We start from the raw sequence: 18,785 nt of genomic DNA, 5'->3' as shown, positions 1-18,785 counted from the left end.
ATCCAGTAAATTAAATTTTAATCGCAATCAACAATGTAACGTGAGGGTAAAAGATTTTCACTCACATTTCACAGTGTGTTTAAGTTGGTGGCAGTCAGAACAGAAACGGAGAGCCAACAGAAAATACTGGTCTTACAACCCGAATTCCAGAAGTATTTTATAATATTTTATTCACAATAGAACATAGAGAACATAACAAATGTTTAAACGGAGAAATTTTACACTTGTATACACTAAATGAGCTAATTTCAAATTTGATGCCTGCTACAGGTCTCAAAAAAGTTGCCACGGGGGCAACAAAGGGCTGAAAAAGCAACACATTTTTGAAAAGATTCAGCTGGGAGAACATCTAGCAACTAATTAAGGTAATTGACATCAGGTCTGTAATATGATTAGCTATAAAAGGGATGTCTTAGAGAGGCAGAGTCTCTCAGAAGTAAAAATGGGCAGAGGCTCTCCAATCTGTGAAAGAGTGCGTAGAATGATTGTGGAATACTTTAAAAACAACGTTCCTCAACGTCAAATTGCAAAGGCTTTGCAAATCTCATAAACTACAGTGCATAACATCATCAAAAGATTCAGAGAAACTGGAGAAATCTCTGTGCGTAAGGGACAAGGCCGAAGACCTTTGTTGGATGTCCATGGTCTTCAGGCCCTCAGACGACACTGCATCACTCGTTGGCATGATTCTGTCACTGACATTACTAAATGGGCCCAGGAATACTTCCAGAAACCACTGTCAGTAAACACAATCCGCCGTGTCATCTGCAGATGCCAACTAAAGCTCTATCATGCAAAAAGGAAGCCATATGTGAACATGGTCCAGAAGCGCTGTCGTGTTCTGTGGGCTAAGGCTCATTTAAAATGGACTGTTTCAAAGTGGAAAAGTGTTCTATGGTCAGATGAGTCCAAATTTGAAATTCTTGTTGGAAATCACGGACTCCGTGTCCTCCGGGCTAAAGAGGAGGGAGACCTTCCAGCGTATTATCAGCGTTCAGTTCAAAAGCCAGCATCTCTGATGGTATGGGGGTGCATAAGTGAATAAGGTATGGGCAGCTTGCATGTTTTGGAAGGCACTATGAATGCTGAAAGGTATATAAAGGTTTTAGAGCAACATATGCTCCCCTCCAGACGACGTCTATTTCAGGGAAGGCCTTGTGTATTTCAGCCAGACAATGCAAAACCACATACTGCACCTATTACAACAGCATGGCTTCGTAGTAGAAGAGTCCGGGTGCTGAATTGGCCTGCCTGCAGTCCAGATCTTTCACCTATAGAGAACATTTGGCTCATCATTAAACGAAAAATACGTCAAAGACGACCACGAACTCTTCAGCAGCTGGAAACCTATATCAGGCAAGAATGGGACCAAATTCCAACACCAAAACTCCAGAAACTCATAACCTCGATGTCCAGACATCTTCAAACTGTTTTGAAAAGAAGAGGAGATGCTACACCATGTTAAACATGCCCCCGTCCCAACTATTTTGAAACCTGTAGCAGGCATCAACTTTGAAATGAGCTCATTTTGCGCATAAAATTGTAAAATTTCTCAGTTGAAACATTTGTTATGTTATCTATGTTCTATTGTGAATAAAATATTGGCTCATGTGATTTGAAATTCTTTTAGTTTTCATTTTATTCAAATTTAAAAAACGTCCCAACATTTACAGAATTCGGGTTGTATATGTAACCTATTTAATTACAAAATAGCCTACATCAGATTTTTAAAACACAAAGTACAAAATAGTATTTTGTATTTCAAATACGTATTTTAAATACATGTATCTGAAATATTGCCCATCCCTGTAGGCTAATATCAGATATAACAATAATTTTTCAAATAGACCTATTGATTATAAAATAGGTTATGGCTACTAATAAATTTAACATTCACTTTAATGAGAAGACTGGATGCTTTCAACTGATTTCCTATTGTACTGTCACCAACTGAACTACAGTGGTCAAACTATTTTAGTGAATATAACTTGATCATAATGCTGCATGATGCCGATTATTAATGCACAATATTTCCTTCTAACATGCATTTTGAGGTGCAGCTCATCATATTAATGTAGATCGTGACTTCAAAGCGCGAATAGCGAATCAGAGCAGGTTCGTGATTCAATTCGGAACTTCGCGTATCGCGAATCATTTGATTTAAATCGAGACTTCGGAGCGGCTTCATAAATCTTTTGATTCAGATCAGAAGTTGCACTCTGAAGTCGGTTGAGGCTATACAGACCGGAACCGGAAATTTAAAATTTAATTTAATTTTTAAAAATTAAATTTTCTTCCTATTAGATTGTGTTTTATTAACGTCTATACCTACCCCAATCCTAAACTACCCCTTACAATAAGCTAATGCAAAAATAGTAATTAGCCTATTGTACAGTGTGACAAAAATTACGCCATATTGATGTACGCATGCGCAATAGTCACAGCTGTCTCCCTTCTAGCCTTAACCTCCGAAGTCCCGATCAGGGGTGCGTTTCCCGAACAACGAGGTAACTCGCTGATTAACCACCAAAGTACGATGCATTCTTTTGGAAACGAACTAACTAGTCACGACTGTTTCCCGAACACGGTCGCATGTCTGTCGTTTGAACCACATTGGTTCAGCAACATAGGTCCATTGGTAATGACGTCACGCACATGTGGTGGAGGAATAACTTCTGCCATTTAACTGATTAGAGATCTCTAAGATGCTGCTGTATTGAACATGGCACCTACTGACTGATTTACTATTTTTTGTTCCCTGTCATTTTGCTTTATTTGATGTTTGATTCATCGCGAGTTCCCTCTTACGTCACACTCCCTTAGGCATTTATGCACATGCGCACTTTTCAAAAATGGCACTTACTAAAATACATAATTAAAATGCATTTTATATTTAGAGAGAATGGAAGATACAGATAGTACTGCATGTTAGCTTGCTTGTTGTGCCCAAGAACATATTTATTTAAGCCCATATATCTTATTAACAAGAAACTATGCTTCTAACTACAGGTCGAGAGCTGCAGTTCCAACCACGCAAGTTTGTGACGCTGATTGCGAACGTTCGTTTGAATTATGGTTTCGGGAAACACCGAATCGTTGAACTATGCTGGTAACGACGGAACTTGCGACCATAGTTGGCTAACGATGCTTTTGGGAAACGCACCCCTGAAATGATGGTTCATGAATCTTTATTTGATTCAGATCAGAACTTCGGAACGCTATGACTTGTCTACTAATATCCAGCGACTACTAAATTTTAGCAATAATTTTGATCAAACAATTAAATATCCGTTAGCTGCGTTATGTCCTCACCAATGGCAAAATCAAACCTACACCCTCAGTAGGCCCTCACTGCAGAACACAAGATCCAGGGGGCGAGGTTGGATCCACATCTATGGGGTGGAGATTGGTAGGTTCAGGGGTGGAGATGGGTGGGTTTAGGGATCAGAGGGTGGAGACGGGTAGGTTTAGGGATATGTCAGATGGGAGGAGTTGGATCTGGATCCAACCTCGCCCTGTGGATCTTGTGTTCTGTACTGTGTTGCCAGACGTATGATAATTATCGTATTTGTATGATAATTTCAACATCTGTACGATGTACGATCAATAATGAAAAAAATCCCATAATGTACGATAATTTCAGCATTTTGTGACATTTCAAATAATGGTCATTGTAATCATAATTAAAGTATTCTATACTTATATACGAAATAGGCTCATTACAGACACTCTAAATGGATTATGAATGTGGGAGGGTGCCCTACTTTTAAACCAAAGAGCACTATGTTGCAGTCCATGAGGGCATCAAATCTGTAATGCAAAAGAACCCCCTCAACATCTGGCAACACAGGCTTCCAATGACAGCGACTCAGAGGCCGGAGGCATCAGTTTACTGTCTGAGATTTGTCTGTCGCGCCACGCCACATCCATTGTAGACAGTGTCACTTATTTTAATGGGTTCTATTAGTGCTGGGCGGTATGACCAAAAATTTATATCACGGTATTTTTCAAAATTATACCGGTTTCACGGTATATGACGGTATTTATTTGTATCATGCATGACCGGGTGTTTACTGATTGAGAGGAAAAACTGCAGTAGATTGACTTAGAATGCCCTATTTTACTGTCATGATGAGCGAATATTGTAGAAAAATTCCACACTAAATAGTGACTAAACACGACCCATTAATACATGTTAACCAGGAGTCACTCTCATTTATAATCGCGACATCGTCTGATAAAATCAACATGCATCTGACTTTACACTAAAGAACGGCTATGCTGTGGTTTTGGCTATATTACTTTTTTGTCTCATGCAGCGCACTGCCTGCGTCTGAGTAACAAACTAAAAAAAAAAAGAAAAAAAGTGCATAATATTAACAGACGAACTATGCTCATATTTATAATTCCAAACAGTCAGTTAGCGGCAGGTGCTTGGAAACGCTGTTTTGTACTCATTTACTGACGAGTCTGCTGCGGTACGGCCAGCTGAATGCGGTGCTTCTCTGCCGCTCGCTGCACAGACAGACGCCGAGAGAGGCGACACTGCGCCGGGAGAGTCAGACCTCGCGCTCGCGGGGCAGCACTGGCGACATCTTCCAACTGAACCATAGCTAAGGTTTATCCAAAAAAGCCGCTAGGTTTGTCAGTTTGTATATTCTATATAAAAAAGCCGCTAAAAGGGTCTGAAAGTTGCTAAATATAGTGCTAAAGTCAGGCTCGTGCGTGTGAGATGCGGGAGCTGATGGCAGCGGGCGGTGGATGAGTTCTTCGGTGTCATCCATAGACTGTAAAGGTGTGTCATCACGTTCTACAGCTTCAGAGCTTTCACGCTTAGTGACACCTCGCCACAATGCAATAGTATAGAAAAGAGACTCCTCTCAAACAGTGTCGCGTTCCGAACGTTATTTAAATAACACCGGTATTGCGGTATTTTAAAAATTAATATCATAAGAAAAATAAACACCGGTATCCGGTATGAACAGCCCAGCACTAGGCTCTATAGTATTTTGTCACGTCTGGTGTAGACACGGTGTGATTTACCCCAGTTATTTATCTATTGTGGTAATGTACAGGTCGTGTTAAAAAGTTCGATACGATAATATTCTTCCAAATACGATCATTTTGAGCTTCTGGTACGATACTTGTTACAACACTGGCTCTGCAGTGAGGACCAGGACCGTCTCGACAACCCTTGCAAATCTTAAGTAACCTATATTCTCTATAATAGACACAGCTTTTCTCAAGAAGCAACGCAATTTGAGGTAAACTCACCAAAGTTTAATATTTAGGGGTTTGTTCAAAGCCCTAATAATCTAAATATTGAGCAGTAGAAATAGTAACGTTTGGCTTGTTTTTCAAATACGACACACACTTCGCTTCCTCCAGGGGGCGCTGTGGACACGACTGACTTTATGTACAAGGTGCTGCAGCCTTTGACTAATGTCTCGTCCTAGAAGAGTCCTTGTAATACCACTGTGTTGCTAATCTATTTGAGCACACTCACTAATGTATTCTGCTCACGGATTGAGCAATCTAAACTGCGGATATCTCACCATCCCATGAAACTGGGTGAAGCTGGAAGTTTCAGTGTCCGAAAAGATGGAGAAGGAACACAATAGATCAAAAACAACTTCAAGTCATTTTCATAAAATACTTACAGTTACAATTGACATAATTCACACAAATCTTGATTGGGAACACAAAATTCAGTTTATGTTGCAATACTGCTGCAACAATAAAAATAAAAAAAAATCCTTGTTTCCATATTTTCCATATTTATGTATAAAAAAAGATGTTTCTGTATCCTCTGTATGTTATAAACATTAAATAAGTGTGACGTTAATGAATTCCACTGTCGTTCTTTTATGTCAAGTGTCAAAGCGGTCGAACTTGGATTACATTGATGTCTTGTCTGTCATTGCATTTGGAGGTAATATCCAGAGGATGAGTGTCATTGCTAGCGATAATGAATACGATGGAGGAAGAGCTGAAGGTCACTCTCTTTTTGGGCCGGTTGGGACGGCTATGTGACATCACAATAGGACGTACAGGATGTTCGATGCGGGTGAGGGGACGGTCCTTAATGCTGTGCTGCAAAGTGGCCAGACGAGAACACAGCATCTGTAGCATGCACCTGCGAAACTGACCAATCAGAAAGAGGAATGTAAGCTTCACATACATACACACACACACACACACAGTAAAAGATTATTTTGTAAAAGATTAACAGTAATTCACAGTAAAAGATTATTAAAATGCACTTCACAGGAAAATACTATAAGTTTTTCTACTTCAAAATTTCATGTTTAATTTAATGTACTGATTGCAGTTTCTTTGTAATTATTTGTGAAATCAACCTGCAATTTCTGAATAAAATTTCTATACCAACTTTTATTTTATAGATAAATGCTAACAATTAAGTGAAACTAAAAGACTATAAACTAAATTTAAGCGGCTGTTAAATGGGCTGAAAACAAATTGGAGTAGAATTTACTTTTAATACTAATTTGCCAAGAAATTGCTAGTAGATTCCACAAATAATTCCAAAGAAACAGCAAGTAACATGGAATTAAATAGGTAATTTTGAATTAGTGAAATAATCTTTATTTACAACTTGAAAATTTCACATTTCATAAATTAAAATACTAAATTAAATGATCAATGATGAAAAACATTTAATATTCCTTTATTTTACACAATAGAAAAAATAGTTTTAATATTTTAATATAGATTTTCATATCACAGTTTACTTTTTTTTTCATTAAAAAATTATTATACTCCAAAATTCATGGAACAAATAAAATGCTGTTAGTATAAAATTGTATAAAATTATTATTTATCATTAATTATTTAAAGCAATATTTATTTAAAATATCAAAAGTTATATCTTATACAATTTGACAGTTCACAGATACACTGTATGTTGACCTGTAAAGTTTGTAATCTGTGAGGATCACCAGACCTGACTATATAATATACTGTAATAAATTCCCCTCCATCAGAATCAAGTGACCTCTGCTGACCTTTCTGCTCATGAAGGCGTAGATGACGGGATTGTAGGCAGTGCTGGATTTGGCGAAGAGAGAGGGAATGATGGCAACCGTGGGGGAGACAACACTCTTCCTGCCAAAAGCCTCCAGCATGGAGACCACAGCATAGGGTGTCCAGCACACCAGGAAACAGGAAATCATCATTAGGAACATCACCGCCACTTTCTTCTCATATCGCAGAATCTTAATTGTCTGAACGGTCTGCAGATCCTGGATTGAGCGCAGCTACAGGAAGAGAACAGAAGACATTATGTCATAAACCACCTTCATCTAAGTTAAAGAATATATTGCATGTCCTGGAAAAAAAGAAAATTGCCTTAGTCAACCTTTAAGTGGATTTTTGATATTGTGTGAAAAAATTGGTATATCATAAAAAATTTGATTAAAAAAAAAAAAGAAAAAAGAAGACCATGAGACCTAATAAAGCTTTTAGATTGTAATTTAAAATTAACTAATTTTTAAAAATTAGCTTTAAAACAAACGATTTTGGAAAAAGGTAGATTTTCTGTTTTATAAAGAAAGTTACAAATCTAGATGATATTCTGCAAAACATAACATTGCAATACCATTAAAAATGTGGGTAAAAATTAAGCATAATAAAAGGTGCAATCATAAATATTAGAATTTCTAAAATGATTTTAGGGAACAGAAAAGATAAAGGATAGAATAGCACCACGCTAATTATCAGTCAAATTAATACAGACACTAAAATTTGTATCCCAATTCACACATCCATATCTACAATCTATATGTTCATAGAAAAATCCATAGACTAAGCTGACAGACTTTAGATGAATATTGGACATAATGTTCTTGATGATGAAGATATATACTTTCCCAAGGTGACTGGCTTTGGATGGAGGTCATATGCTGCCCTGCTTGAAAGCATCATGCCCTAAGATGTTTCTTTAATTAAACACATTATGTCCTCTGAGTCATGCATGCATGCATTCATTCATTCATTCATTCATTCATTCATTATCATTACACAGTTGCATACAATTTGCTGAGTTTGACTGAGAATCTCTCAAGGCGCCTGGCATTGTGTAACTAACACAGAACTGGGTCAGCACTTGGGGGCGCAATGGGGTTTATGTGAACAGCTGGTCCAAGATTTCTCCTGAAAACACTTTATCCTAAAATGGTATAAAGTCAATCTCATGTTTGAGTTGTTTTTCCTTATGTCATGGATCAATTAAAACTGTCATGCTGCTGACATTGACAGGTATATGCAACTCCTTCACTGATTCACAAATTCATTCATTATTTTTGGTTAATTAACATCAAGATTTTAGGTTAGAATTTGCATAAATATGTAAGGATTTAAGTGTATAACTTAATGCCTTTGACTGGCCACATTTAAATGACTTTTTAATTCACTAGTTCATATTAAACTGTCCTGTGGTGGAATAGATGCTTTAAAATGTTGTAAAATCTATATGTATACAATTCTACTGTATGTAATGTCTCAATGTGAATAACTTCCCATTTTACTTATTCATTCAAGAATGAATTGGTTCACTAATTCATTCATGCATTTATTGATTCCCTGGTTCATTCATGTGCTTATTGATTCACCGATTCATTAATGCATTTATAGATTTTCTGATTCATTTATGTATTTATTCAAGCAGTTCCTGGCACACTTAACCATATTTACTCATACAGAACAGAATAATCAAGACACCGATCAAACACACTAGAGATACAAAAAAATAAAAATAAAATAACAGAGCATTGTAAATCTTTCCTTTACTAACACAGAAATGATGAAATAGTGGATTAAAATAAGTAGTCTGGATTATTAAGAGACTCCTGCTGTGGGGTTGATTTCAGAGCAAGAATAACAACACTGTGGTATATGTGTTTATGCACTTTTAAGAGAACACTCTGGTATTGTGCCTCACTGATTTAACTCTGAGTAATATTGACTTGCTTTCTGCAGTCTGTAAACAGTTCACCTTATGAAATTTATAAAACTGTTGAAACAATCTAAATTATTAAACATGCTCTCCAAGTTTTTGTTTATGTTTCACTGTTTTTTATCTCTTTATTTTGACAATTATCATTGTGGATGCATGAAGTTTGTCGATCAAGTACTTCACATTTTAACAACTGATGTTCATCGGTAGCTTTGCTCTTTTCAGTCTATGTAGTTTTCTGTTTCAAATCAATAACGTTCCTGGATTCAACCCAAACACAATTTTTGTGTTGTTAACTGTGCTGGTGTGTAGTCTGCGGGTTGTTGTGGTTTGTTTCATCGATCCAGCAGTTTTACATTTTCTGATTGACTGGTGGATCACACTGATCCACACCACAAGTCTGCTGTTTGGGGTCAATAAGATTTTATAAATTTTATAACAATTTAAAAAAATAACTTTTCTATTTTAATATATATTCAAATGTAATTTATTCATGTGATGCAAAGCTGAATTTTCAGCATCATTACTCCAGTCTTCAGAGTCACATGATCCTTCAGAAATCATTCTAATATGCTGATTTGCTGCTCAAGAAACATTTCTTATTATAATTGACTTCTTATATTATAAAAGCATTAATTTCTCTAAAAAAACAAAACAAAAGAAAACCTTTTAAACGATAGTGTATATTGCAGTGTGGTGGATTGCAATGGATTACAAGTACCTTGGCTGAATTGCAAGACTGTCAATTTGTCAGGCTAAATAAAAATTCTCTTAAAACTCTTTTAAATAAGTATTTTCTAGGCCACAGAATGACTGGAGTCTCAGGCAGGTACATCATATCATGTCTGTCAAAATAGCATAGTCCTTTCTTTATGTGCAAAACCTTTTGGAATGTTTAAAACAAGCTCAAAAGCAAAGGTACACATAAACTGCTTAAAGGTGAAGTGTGACATTTTTGCACCGCTAATATAAAATTATAACAGTTTTTAAACATGTTTGCAGAACACTCTCCCAGTCTGCCATTGGTCAGAAAAACAGATAGTCCCGCCCCAAACGTATGCCATTGGATCAGCCAGTGTTGCTGTTTTGGGCAGAATGCTTTTCAGGAGAATCAACCTACAAATAGCTTAATTAAAGCTGCCTCTGTACACAAAGCAAAAATAAGAGAAAAGACTGCACACTTCAGTTTGTGGTAAGCACACAATCACTCATGTTGGAGCGGTTATGCTTTCCCCCATTTGGACAGCACACTGATAAAATCTGTTGCACCGGAGCTGTGCTGATGAAAATCGCAAGCTATTTACATACACAATCACCATCACTGCTTATTTCAGACAATATGACTTTTAGTGGAAATAGACCATCAAACAACAGCATGTCGGCGCCTCTGCACTGCTAAATCATAGCAGCTTGACTGTGTGTTTATAAAAGAACAAGAGAGAATGATGAAGGTTAAAGACAGAAAGAAAGAAACTGTAAGGTTCCATATGCAAATCATAGATCAGAAATGAGATGACAAGCGAGAAAAATGTTTGGAGAGATCAAGGGTCGATAAAATACATTAGGAAATTCAACAAATGTGTAAAAAAAAGAAGCAATTAGCAAATATTCAACCAACCTTGTACATGCAAAAGATTATCTATGGAAGCAACCACCCAAAACCCATGAAAAACCTCCTATCTAGGTAGAAAGCTCACTAGCTAGTGTTTTTCTAGCGCATCAGGTAACAGAAAATATATATCTGATGCATCCAGACAAGCCAGTGAGAAAATGACTATTATTAGCTAAGCCCATTGTTGCAGCTGTTTGTCTTACCATTTTCACAGTGTACAAGATGTTTCCATAACAGTAGGCCATGACACCCACGGGGACAAAGAAGCATCCGAGGAGGAAGAAGAGAATGAAGGAAGCGTCATTGGGATCCTTGGAAGCCCAGTCGAGGGAGCAGCCTAACTGATGGACTTCCAGCGTGTAGCGGTTCCATCCCAGGAGAGGAGCTCCAGTCCAGGCCAAAGAGTACAGCCAGATGTGTGTGATGGCCCTCCAGGCCCAAGGGAAGTCAATGACCTTGGCATGAACCACACGGATGTAGCGCTCATATGCCAGACCGGAGAGAGTCATGATGGACACGATGCCTTGAAGGACGAGAAGAGAAATAAAAAGACATATAGCTGACTAGAAAGATAGATACATTCTGTCCTCAAATTCTGATTACCAAACTGTGTCCAGATGTTTGAGTCTGTTTGCCATTCTCATTATTTTTTTTAGGATTCTTTTAAGATTCTCATTATGGTACTAAACATTCACAAGGATCATCCTGTCTGGACACAATTCATTTTTAAAGTAATTAAAAATTAGGATAGGTAAGGATGTGCTAATGGTACTAGATGTGGATTCTTTTAAGATATATATGGGCATGTTCTTGAGAGATTTTGAGATTCACCCAACTATAAATGTAAACAATATTATTGCCTAACTTTATAATAAAAATTGACATAATGATTTTCTGCAAAGCTGCTTTGAAAACAGAGCATTGTGCAAAGTGTTAAATAAATAAATATAAAAACAAAACAATGTGGCTTCTCTCTTTTACAGAAATCAAGCTTCCAGCAAACAGTCTCACATTCAGCAGATGATGGGTTATAGTAATTGGTATCATTTCTAGAAGTAAATAACAGTATCTCTGAACTGCAGTATCCGCAGAGACACCTCTGGCAAGAGACTCAGACACATTCCCCCAATTACCCAGACATCCACAGTCCTCTGTGACAGAGGCAGGCCGGCGGGGAAGCAGCATTAACGTGTTTCCTCTCAGCTGTCAGATGTATTCACAAAGACCTCTTTTTACTTCTCATAGAACTGGGCTTAGTGAATTTGATGTGGAATATGATGCAGTATTACACATGGAGCTACATCTCATCAAAACTGTTAATATTTAAATTAGTCAATTCTCAAGGGAGCAAAAATGGAGGTCAAAGACACAAATGCCTCCCCAAACAACTGTTTGAAGAAGCATCAAAAGCAGCCAATTTCACATCTAAATAGGTCAAAGGAGGCAGTACGGAAGCAATCATGTGTGATGATAATCTTTGGACTTAAAATAGCATCAGGTGTGACCTTGGGGAGCAGATGCATAAAATGAACATCTATCTTTCAGAAATGAGATTATGGTATGCTCCTTAAAGCATATCCTCTCACAGATGCTTAGTTGATATTCTGCTGGATATTTCTGGACCATTAAAGTGTCGTTATCTGACTCCATTTTACCTCATCTTTCCCTGCGCCAGATGGACTTTTATTTCAATAAATGTGTCATAGTTGTTTACGGATGCTTGGAGTTGTTTCTTTGCCTGCTGTTGTAAATGGTCACATGATCAAGTGAATCAAATTAAGCATAAATGTTCTTATGACTGTGAAGCTATCTGATATAATTAGATGAGTGAAAACATGCATTTCCTTTAGATAATTTGATATGCTCTAACTTGATTTAGATTGTGTTAAATGAGTAAGATGATCATTTGAAATCATTTGCTGTAGGAAAGACAAAATCCCTGCTGAAAAAACAACAACAATAGAACCCTGTAATGTATTTAATGGTTATAATGGGAATTGTATTGGTTTTAATGGAAACTGTAATGGTGTCTACTGGTATGTGATGGATTCTATTGGTGGGATGTTAAATACTATTGGAAAAATGCCCAAAACACACTACAAAAAGGAATTTTGTAATGGTTTTACTGGAAAAAAGCTAATGGTTTATAATGGTATTTTAATGGAAACCATTAGAATTTCTGTGTATGGTTTCTATTGGGCTTCTATTGTTGTTGTTTTTTGTTGTTGTTTTTTTAGCAGGGATGACAGTGATTTTTGTTAATATTGCCTTTTCCTATTGAGACAAAGCCCCTTCAATCTCACACTACTGTTTAATAACAATAGTTCAACTCAGATTTACAAAGATTCCAAAAGTAGCCTATAATCAAAAGTCAGAGACCTCAAAATTAACTCAAGTCCTTGCAAGACCAAATGTTTTGAGCTGCTATAGCCTACTACGCAGCTCTTTAGTTTTATTATACCAGCGCTTTCGCTGCATAGTATACTTCCAGATGACATAAGCCAAAAGACATTAGGCTACTCCAATGTGTTGTTCTCATAGCTTTTTAAAAGTTATTAATATAATTTGTCGTAGGTAAGTGTCAGAAATCCTGTCAGACTCGCTGCGCGCTGCTCCAGAGTGTTTTGTCGCGAGCGAGAAATGTATGGGTCTCGCGCGCCCATTCAGAAAGTCTAGACATTCACAAAGCTGAAATAACATAAATAATCACAATTTTATTAAGTAAAATGACTGGCAGTTGTGGTCAACAACGTCTTAAGTAATGTGGTAGGGTGCTACTGTTCACTGCGTCGGTTCCAAATAAAACGTTATATAGTTTGTTAGTCCAGTTTTGCTTCCGTGGTGAAACACGTTATATTGACCCACTAGGTATGGAGCGGCAAACGATAATTTGTAATGGTTTTATTTTATACTTTCTGGAGCATTTTGTAACGCCAAGTTCCGTAATGCAGTCAAAATGCATCATCCTGACATTGCAGCGTTTTGTTCTTAATATTTTCTCAGGTTTTGCTCAACGCTCGTCTTCTTAAGACCACTTAGAACTGACCGAGAACACTTGTAAAAATTAAAAAGTTTTCAGATAATAGATCAGTAAAATACAATATAAAAGACGAACTGATTGCAATGACCAAACGCCATTAAGAGACAAACAAATGCTGAATTGTCGTTCTTGATCTAAGGAAACATTCGTTGGAAATAAAACATGTAGACTATAAATGACTTTCTTTGAATTCAAAGTAGACTGCTTGAAAACTTAGGTGACTATCCATACATTAGGACTAAAGACAGAACTGACCGAATAAACTGTTGCTGAATCCATCCCAAACACATGTGGCAGAATTAAAGACCCATCTTTTCTTCACACAGGAGACGAATGTGAAATTAACTCCGGTGATTGACACCAGAAGATCGCTGACACTTATATTCACTATTAACAGATTAGTTGGTGTTCGGAGTCTCTTGAACCTGTAGTAGAGAATAATGACGATGATATTATTACAGAAGCCCAGGACACCTATAGATCCAATGGTGAACGTCAGGAGTTTATAAGTCTCATCGGCGAAAATATAATCATAATCCCCAAGGTTAGTCTCAGGCGATGTTTCATTAAAAGAATTCATTTCTTTTCTAAGTGAATGTCCAGCATGATGACTGAAAGTGACCCGATTCAGCGCCCGTCCAGAAGCAATCAGGGCAGTCGACTAGTGATTGTAGTTCAGTGTGTCAGTAAGGTTGAATTCGTCTCAGAAGAAAAATGAAAGCTACATCCAGAGAAAAGCACGAAAGTTCTTCCTAGATTCACAAGAGACCTTCCAGCATCTCCTAAGATTGACTGTCACTGCTGACTGAACGCAAAGTGTGTAGTGCGCTGTTATGAACACTAATCACAGTGACGGTGATGCTCAGCTTCTACTGCGCTGTTTTGAAAACTTACGACAAGAACGGCGATGCTGTAGGTAATGTGCAGAGAGAGAGAGAGAGAGAGAGAGAGAGAAAACTACTAATAGTAACAATTCTGTGTCATCTGAAATGTGCTATGATTAGTAGCATAATGCACTGTTATGAACAGGAATCACTGCACTGTTTTGAAAACTTACACAAGAATGGTGATGATGATCAGTAGACTATTTAATGCGTTGAGAGAAAAACTAGTAATAGTGGAGATGATGCTCAGTACAGCCTACTGCATTGTTTTGAAAACTCATGAAAGCAATATTCAGTATGTGTGTATGTAAAAACTGAATGGTGATGATCAATAGGCTATGTTATGAACAATCACAGTGATGGTGATGTTCAATATACTTTGTTGTTTTAAAAACTTATGACAGTAATGGCAACTTTCAGTTTTTTATAGGCTTAAAGTCTAATAGTAATATAAAGCCGTATAAATGTGCTGTTATGGTGCTTATGATTGGAATGGTAATGTTATGAAGAATAACAACAGTGACAGTAATGTTCAATGTTTTATGTGCTTTTATGAACACTAATGGCAGTACGAGTGATATTCAGCATTTAATGTGATGTTATGAACGCTAATAGTGAAGATATGTAGGCTAATATGCTGTTAAGTAAACTAATGAGAGTAAGCGTTATTTTTAGTATTGGACTGGAATGAGCAGGCTGTTATGTTCCATATTTAATGCACTGATGACAGACAAAATAAATCAGTTAAAGCAAATCAACCATTATTCATGGAAAGGTTATGAACTTTCACATTTAATTCAAGGGTCAGAGAGAAGGAAGTACGTGGTAAAATGAAAACAGTGTAAGTGGGCTTCAGGGAAAAACAGAAAAATAAAAAAAAGTGAACCCTGAGCTGCAGTGTTAAAAGTGTGATTTTTTTATTAGTGAATTTTTAGAGGATCCTATGGGAATGTTTGTTACTCAGTTTCATCTGGCACTGCTGAAGAATCAGACTTTAAAATTAAAGCAAACAAGCTCTACAAACATTCCCTCCAGTGTTGGAATGATTAATATTTAAAAATACATTTCAACAATATTTTAAGCATTAAAAAACCTAGCTGTGTCCATTTTACTGCCTAGGTAATTAAACAACCTCAGACAGACAAAGAGGCTATGCTTTTGCTCCTTTAATTACAAACATGCAAATGAAGAACAGGTGATCGGGGAGCATCATCATGATTAATAATGCCCCTGCAGCTTAGCCAGTGAAGGCTGGTTCCGATGATTCACCGCTCAATACATATCAGCTGTTAACATCACATCACGCTCATCTCCTTCAGGCAAGACTGAAGCCAGTGGTTCAGGCTGCATTTATTTGATAAAAATACAGTAAAATTAGAATTATTGTTAAATATTATTAGCCTACAATATATATATATATATATATATGTGTATATATATATATATATATATACAGTATATATATATATATATATATACGTATATATATGTATATATATATATGTGCATTATATATACAAAAATATGTAATGCTGTGTGTGTAGTGGAGAGATAAGAGTATGGTATATGATTCTGAACACAGCCATAATGCAGTTGACCCATTTTTTAACCACTCTCCTTGTTTATGTGAGACTTTTGATTTAAACCCCATAGTAGAATCAAGGATTCACAAGAACCTGAAAATGTGCAAACTGTTCAATTATTTCAGCAGCTTGCAGTCGAACCTTTGATCTTTGACATGAAAATGTGTTTCATAAGAGGTTCTTCTCAGTACAGCGCCACGTTTGTGAAGAAAATATTCCTTGTTGATGAATTGGGTCACTGTTTATAGGAATTATCTCAATTGTCCTAGAATATTCTTAATATAAATCATCTATTACGTATAAATCTGAGTTCTTATTGGAACAACATCAGAGGATTTTATCAGCATTTTATCTTCCCTGCCCAGTGATATTTTCACAGCTCCCATCAGTGTTTATAAGAAACTGTAGAGATGTGGAGAAAGATTTGATTTATTTACAAGCTTTTTGAAGGCCTTGTCTCTGAAATCAGCAGGAGTGTGAAAACAAAACATTAAAGGGGAGCCGTTGTAGCTGTCACATCTCATTCACACTTGCGCAGACTCAAAGACAGTGACGTACACGGTCTGACGTACGGCATTGGTTGTCGTACACCTCATCGCAGATTGTGGCGATTAATAACTTAAATTTTAGTCTCCCATCTTCAGAAGACTATAGGAATATGAATCACTTTTATGCTGCTTTTTTGTCAGACATAGTTCCTATATATTTGCTGTACAGAAAAGAGCAAGTAATACAGGTATGGAATTACATGAGGGTGAGTAAATGATGAAGAATCTTCATTTCTGCATTGCAAAAATAAAGCAAATTTTATTGCAGTGTTTTACAAGAAAATGCTATTTCAGTCTTTCTGCTTCAAAATGTCACATTTAACTCAATGCATTACTTGCTATTTCTTTATAATTATTAATGAAATTAGCAATTTTGAATTTAAATGCACATTTTGCTAACTTTTGATAAAGTATTGATTTAACTAATGATTTTAGCAGGTTCATGCAGCGTTTTATGTGACATAATAACTAATTTTGATGCCCTCGTGTGAAAACCCTTGATGATTAAACTCCGTATGCTGTGTGTTTTCAGTAATTACCTAAGAGTTTGTTCCCCTCACATCCTCATCTGACTCACATCTCTGGAAACTGGGTCATTTCATACATGCATCTACTCTTTTTTTCTCCCCTCTCTCTCTTTCTCCCTCTTTCTCTTTCTCTTTAATAAGAAGCGAATTATACAGTTTACAGCACAGCACACCGACTGCTGAATGGAGTCTAATTATGAGGAGTTGGGATGTGAATGAGTCCCTACAATCCCTAATGGGAAATAAAACTACACACTGGCCCAATTCTCTCTCTCACTCTCTCTTTGTTTTTGTCATCTACCCATCCTTTTCCCTACATGGACAGGAATGTTTCATACATCCAAGCTCATGCATGTTAATGCATGCTATGTTTAGGTGAAGGCATGTCTGCCCTTTTTTCAGGCTGATGTACCAGCCTTCAGAGATCAGACATCAAGGGGTATTGGTGGAGAGGAGTTGTCTGACAGACAAAAGGGAAAGGAAAATTTTACTAATTCCCAATGAAACACACTTCTTATTTAAAAACTGTTTCACAGCTGTACAACATCACTTGAATATGTTTGTAGATTTGGTTAACTCACCTGAATATTTTTGTAGATTTGTGTTGGATGTTATCTCTGGAATGGAAATACTATGGATACATCATACTTTTTTCGCTTTCAGTTAATGCCATAAAACTAGTGAGCTAAGCAGTGTCATAAAAACATGGCTGAATACGTGAAAAGCCAGGAAAAGCGGAGGATCAGACAAACCAGTTATGCTCCCTGATAGCACACATACATCTCTGAGACGTCTATTTGACGTCTGCATTTACATCTGCAAGATGTATTTTTTAGGGTGTTTGCTCATCTGCAATACGTCTATAGGACGTCTCCTTTTAGATGTCAAATAGACGTCTATTAGATGTCTTTAAGATGTTTATGATTTAGAATGTATGTAAAACTGACATCTTACAGACGTCTGTCAGATGTTTATAGACAGCAGATGCTTTCCAGATCAAGAGATCTTTAACAGACATCTTGCAGACATACGTGTGCTATCTGGGCTGGAACTGCTCCGATTGATTCAAACTCGTGACTTCGATCATTCACTTCAAGCAATTCACTAGCAAGAACAGACCAAAAGAGCATTTTTTGGAATTTTGACATGGCTTGTAATGGTTTTAAAAAGCATGTGTAGTGATGGGTGAAAGGAAACTTCGAATCAGTACCGCTGCATTGCAAAATGATTCACTGTTTTGAACCGCTCCAATCGGACCGCAAATCACCGAGAACAAAGGATGAATATAGAGGTGCAGTTTTCACTGCTTTAGGATTTACAGTTTCAATATACTTGTCTAGATCAACTTTGAATAAAGACAATTATAGTTTGCAAAGTTTCTAAAGACATTATGTTATGATTTTCAAGGGTGTAGAATTTATTAGAGATGCTATGACATGTCCCTACCAATATTGCAACCCAACCCAACCAATATTCAGCAACTACTTGATTGTCCCTAGCAATAATTTTGATCAAACAATTAAATGTTTGTTGTCTGCCATTATGTACCAGTACCTACACACCTGAGTCCATATGTCATAATATCAAGAAACTATTCTTCACAGATCAAGAGATGCG

At 36.8% G+C, this 18,785-nt stretch overlaps 1 protein-coding gene across 1 annotated transcript; it reads right to left on the bottom strand.

Annotated features, from left to right (window-relative positions):
- Positions 1-4,812: 4,812 nt before the first annotated feature.
- opn3 (opsin 3) lies at positions 4,813-14,475 on the bottom strand. Its single transcript, XM_058796031.1, has 4 exons — positions 13,882-14,475; positions 10,790-11,109; positions 7,026-7,277; positions 4,813-6,144 (listed from the first exon to the last, which is right to left on the bottom strand). Exons 1-4 carry the CDS (start codon positions 14,204-14,206, stop codon positions 5,878-5,880), a joined length of 1,164 nt encoding a protein of 387 aa, XP_058652014.1. The 5' UTR covers positions 14,207-14,475; the 3' UTR covers positions 4,813-5,877.
- Positions 14,476-18,785: the final 4,310 nt, after the last annotated feature.

Source organism: Onychostoma macrolepis, chromosome 13, assembly GCF_012432095.1.
Source record: "Onychostoma macrolepis isolate SWU-2019 chromosome 13, ASM1243209v1, whole genome shotgun sequence".
Classification (NCBI taxonomy): domain Eukaryota; kingdom Metazoa; phylum Chordata; class Actinopteri; order Cypriniformes; family Cyprinidae; genus Onychostoma; species Onychostoma macrolepis.
This window is presented reverse-complemented; position numbering and strand designations above follow the sequence as displayed.

Coding starts and splice junctions, on each gene's coding strand:
- opn3 (XM_058796031.1), bottom strand. CDS start 14,206: ATGAATTCTTTTAATGAAACATCGCCTGAGACTAACCTTGGGGATTAT. Junction 7,278..10,789: donor TCTTGTACACTGTGAAAATG/GTAAGACAAACA, acceptor CTCTTCCTGTAG/CTGCGCTCAATCCAGGATCT. Junction 6,145..7,025: donor ACGCCTTCATGAGCAGAAAG/GTCAGCAGAGGT, acceptor CTGATTGGTCAG/TTTCGCAGGTGCATGCTACA.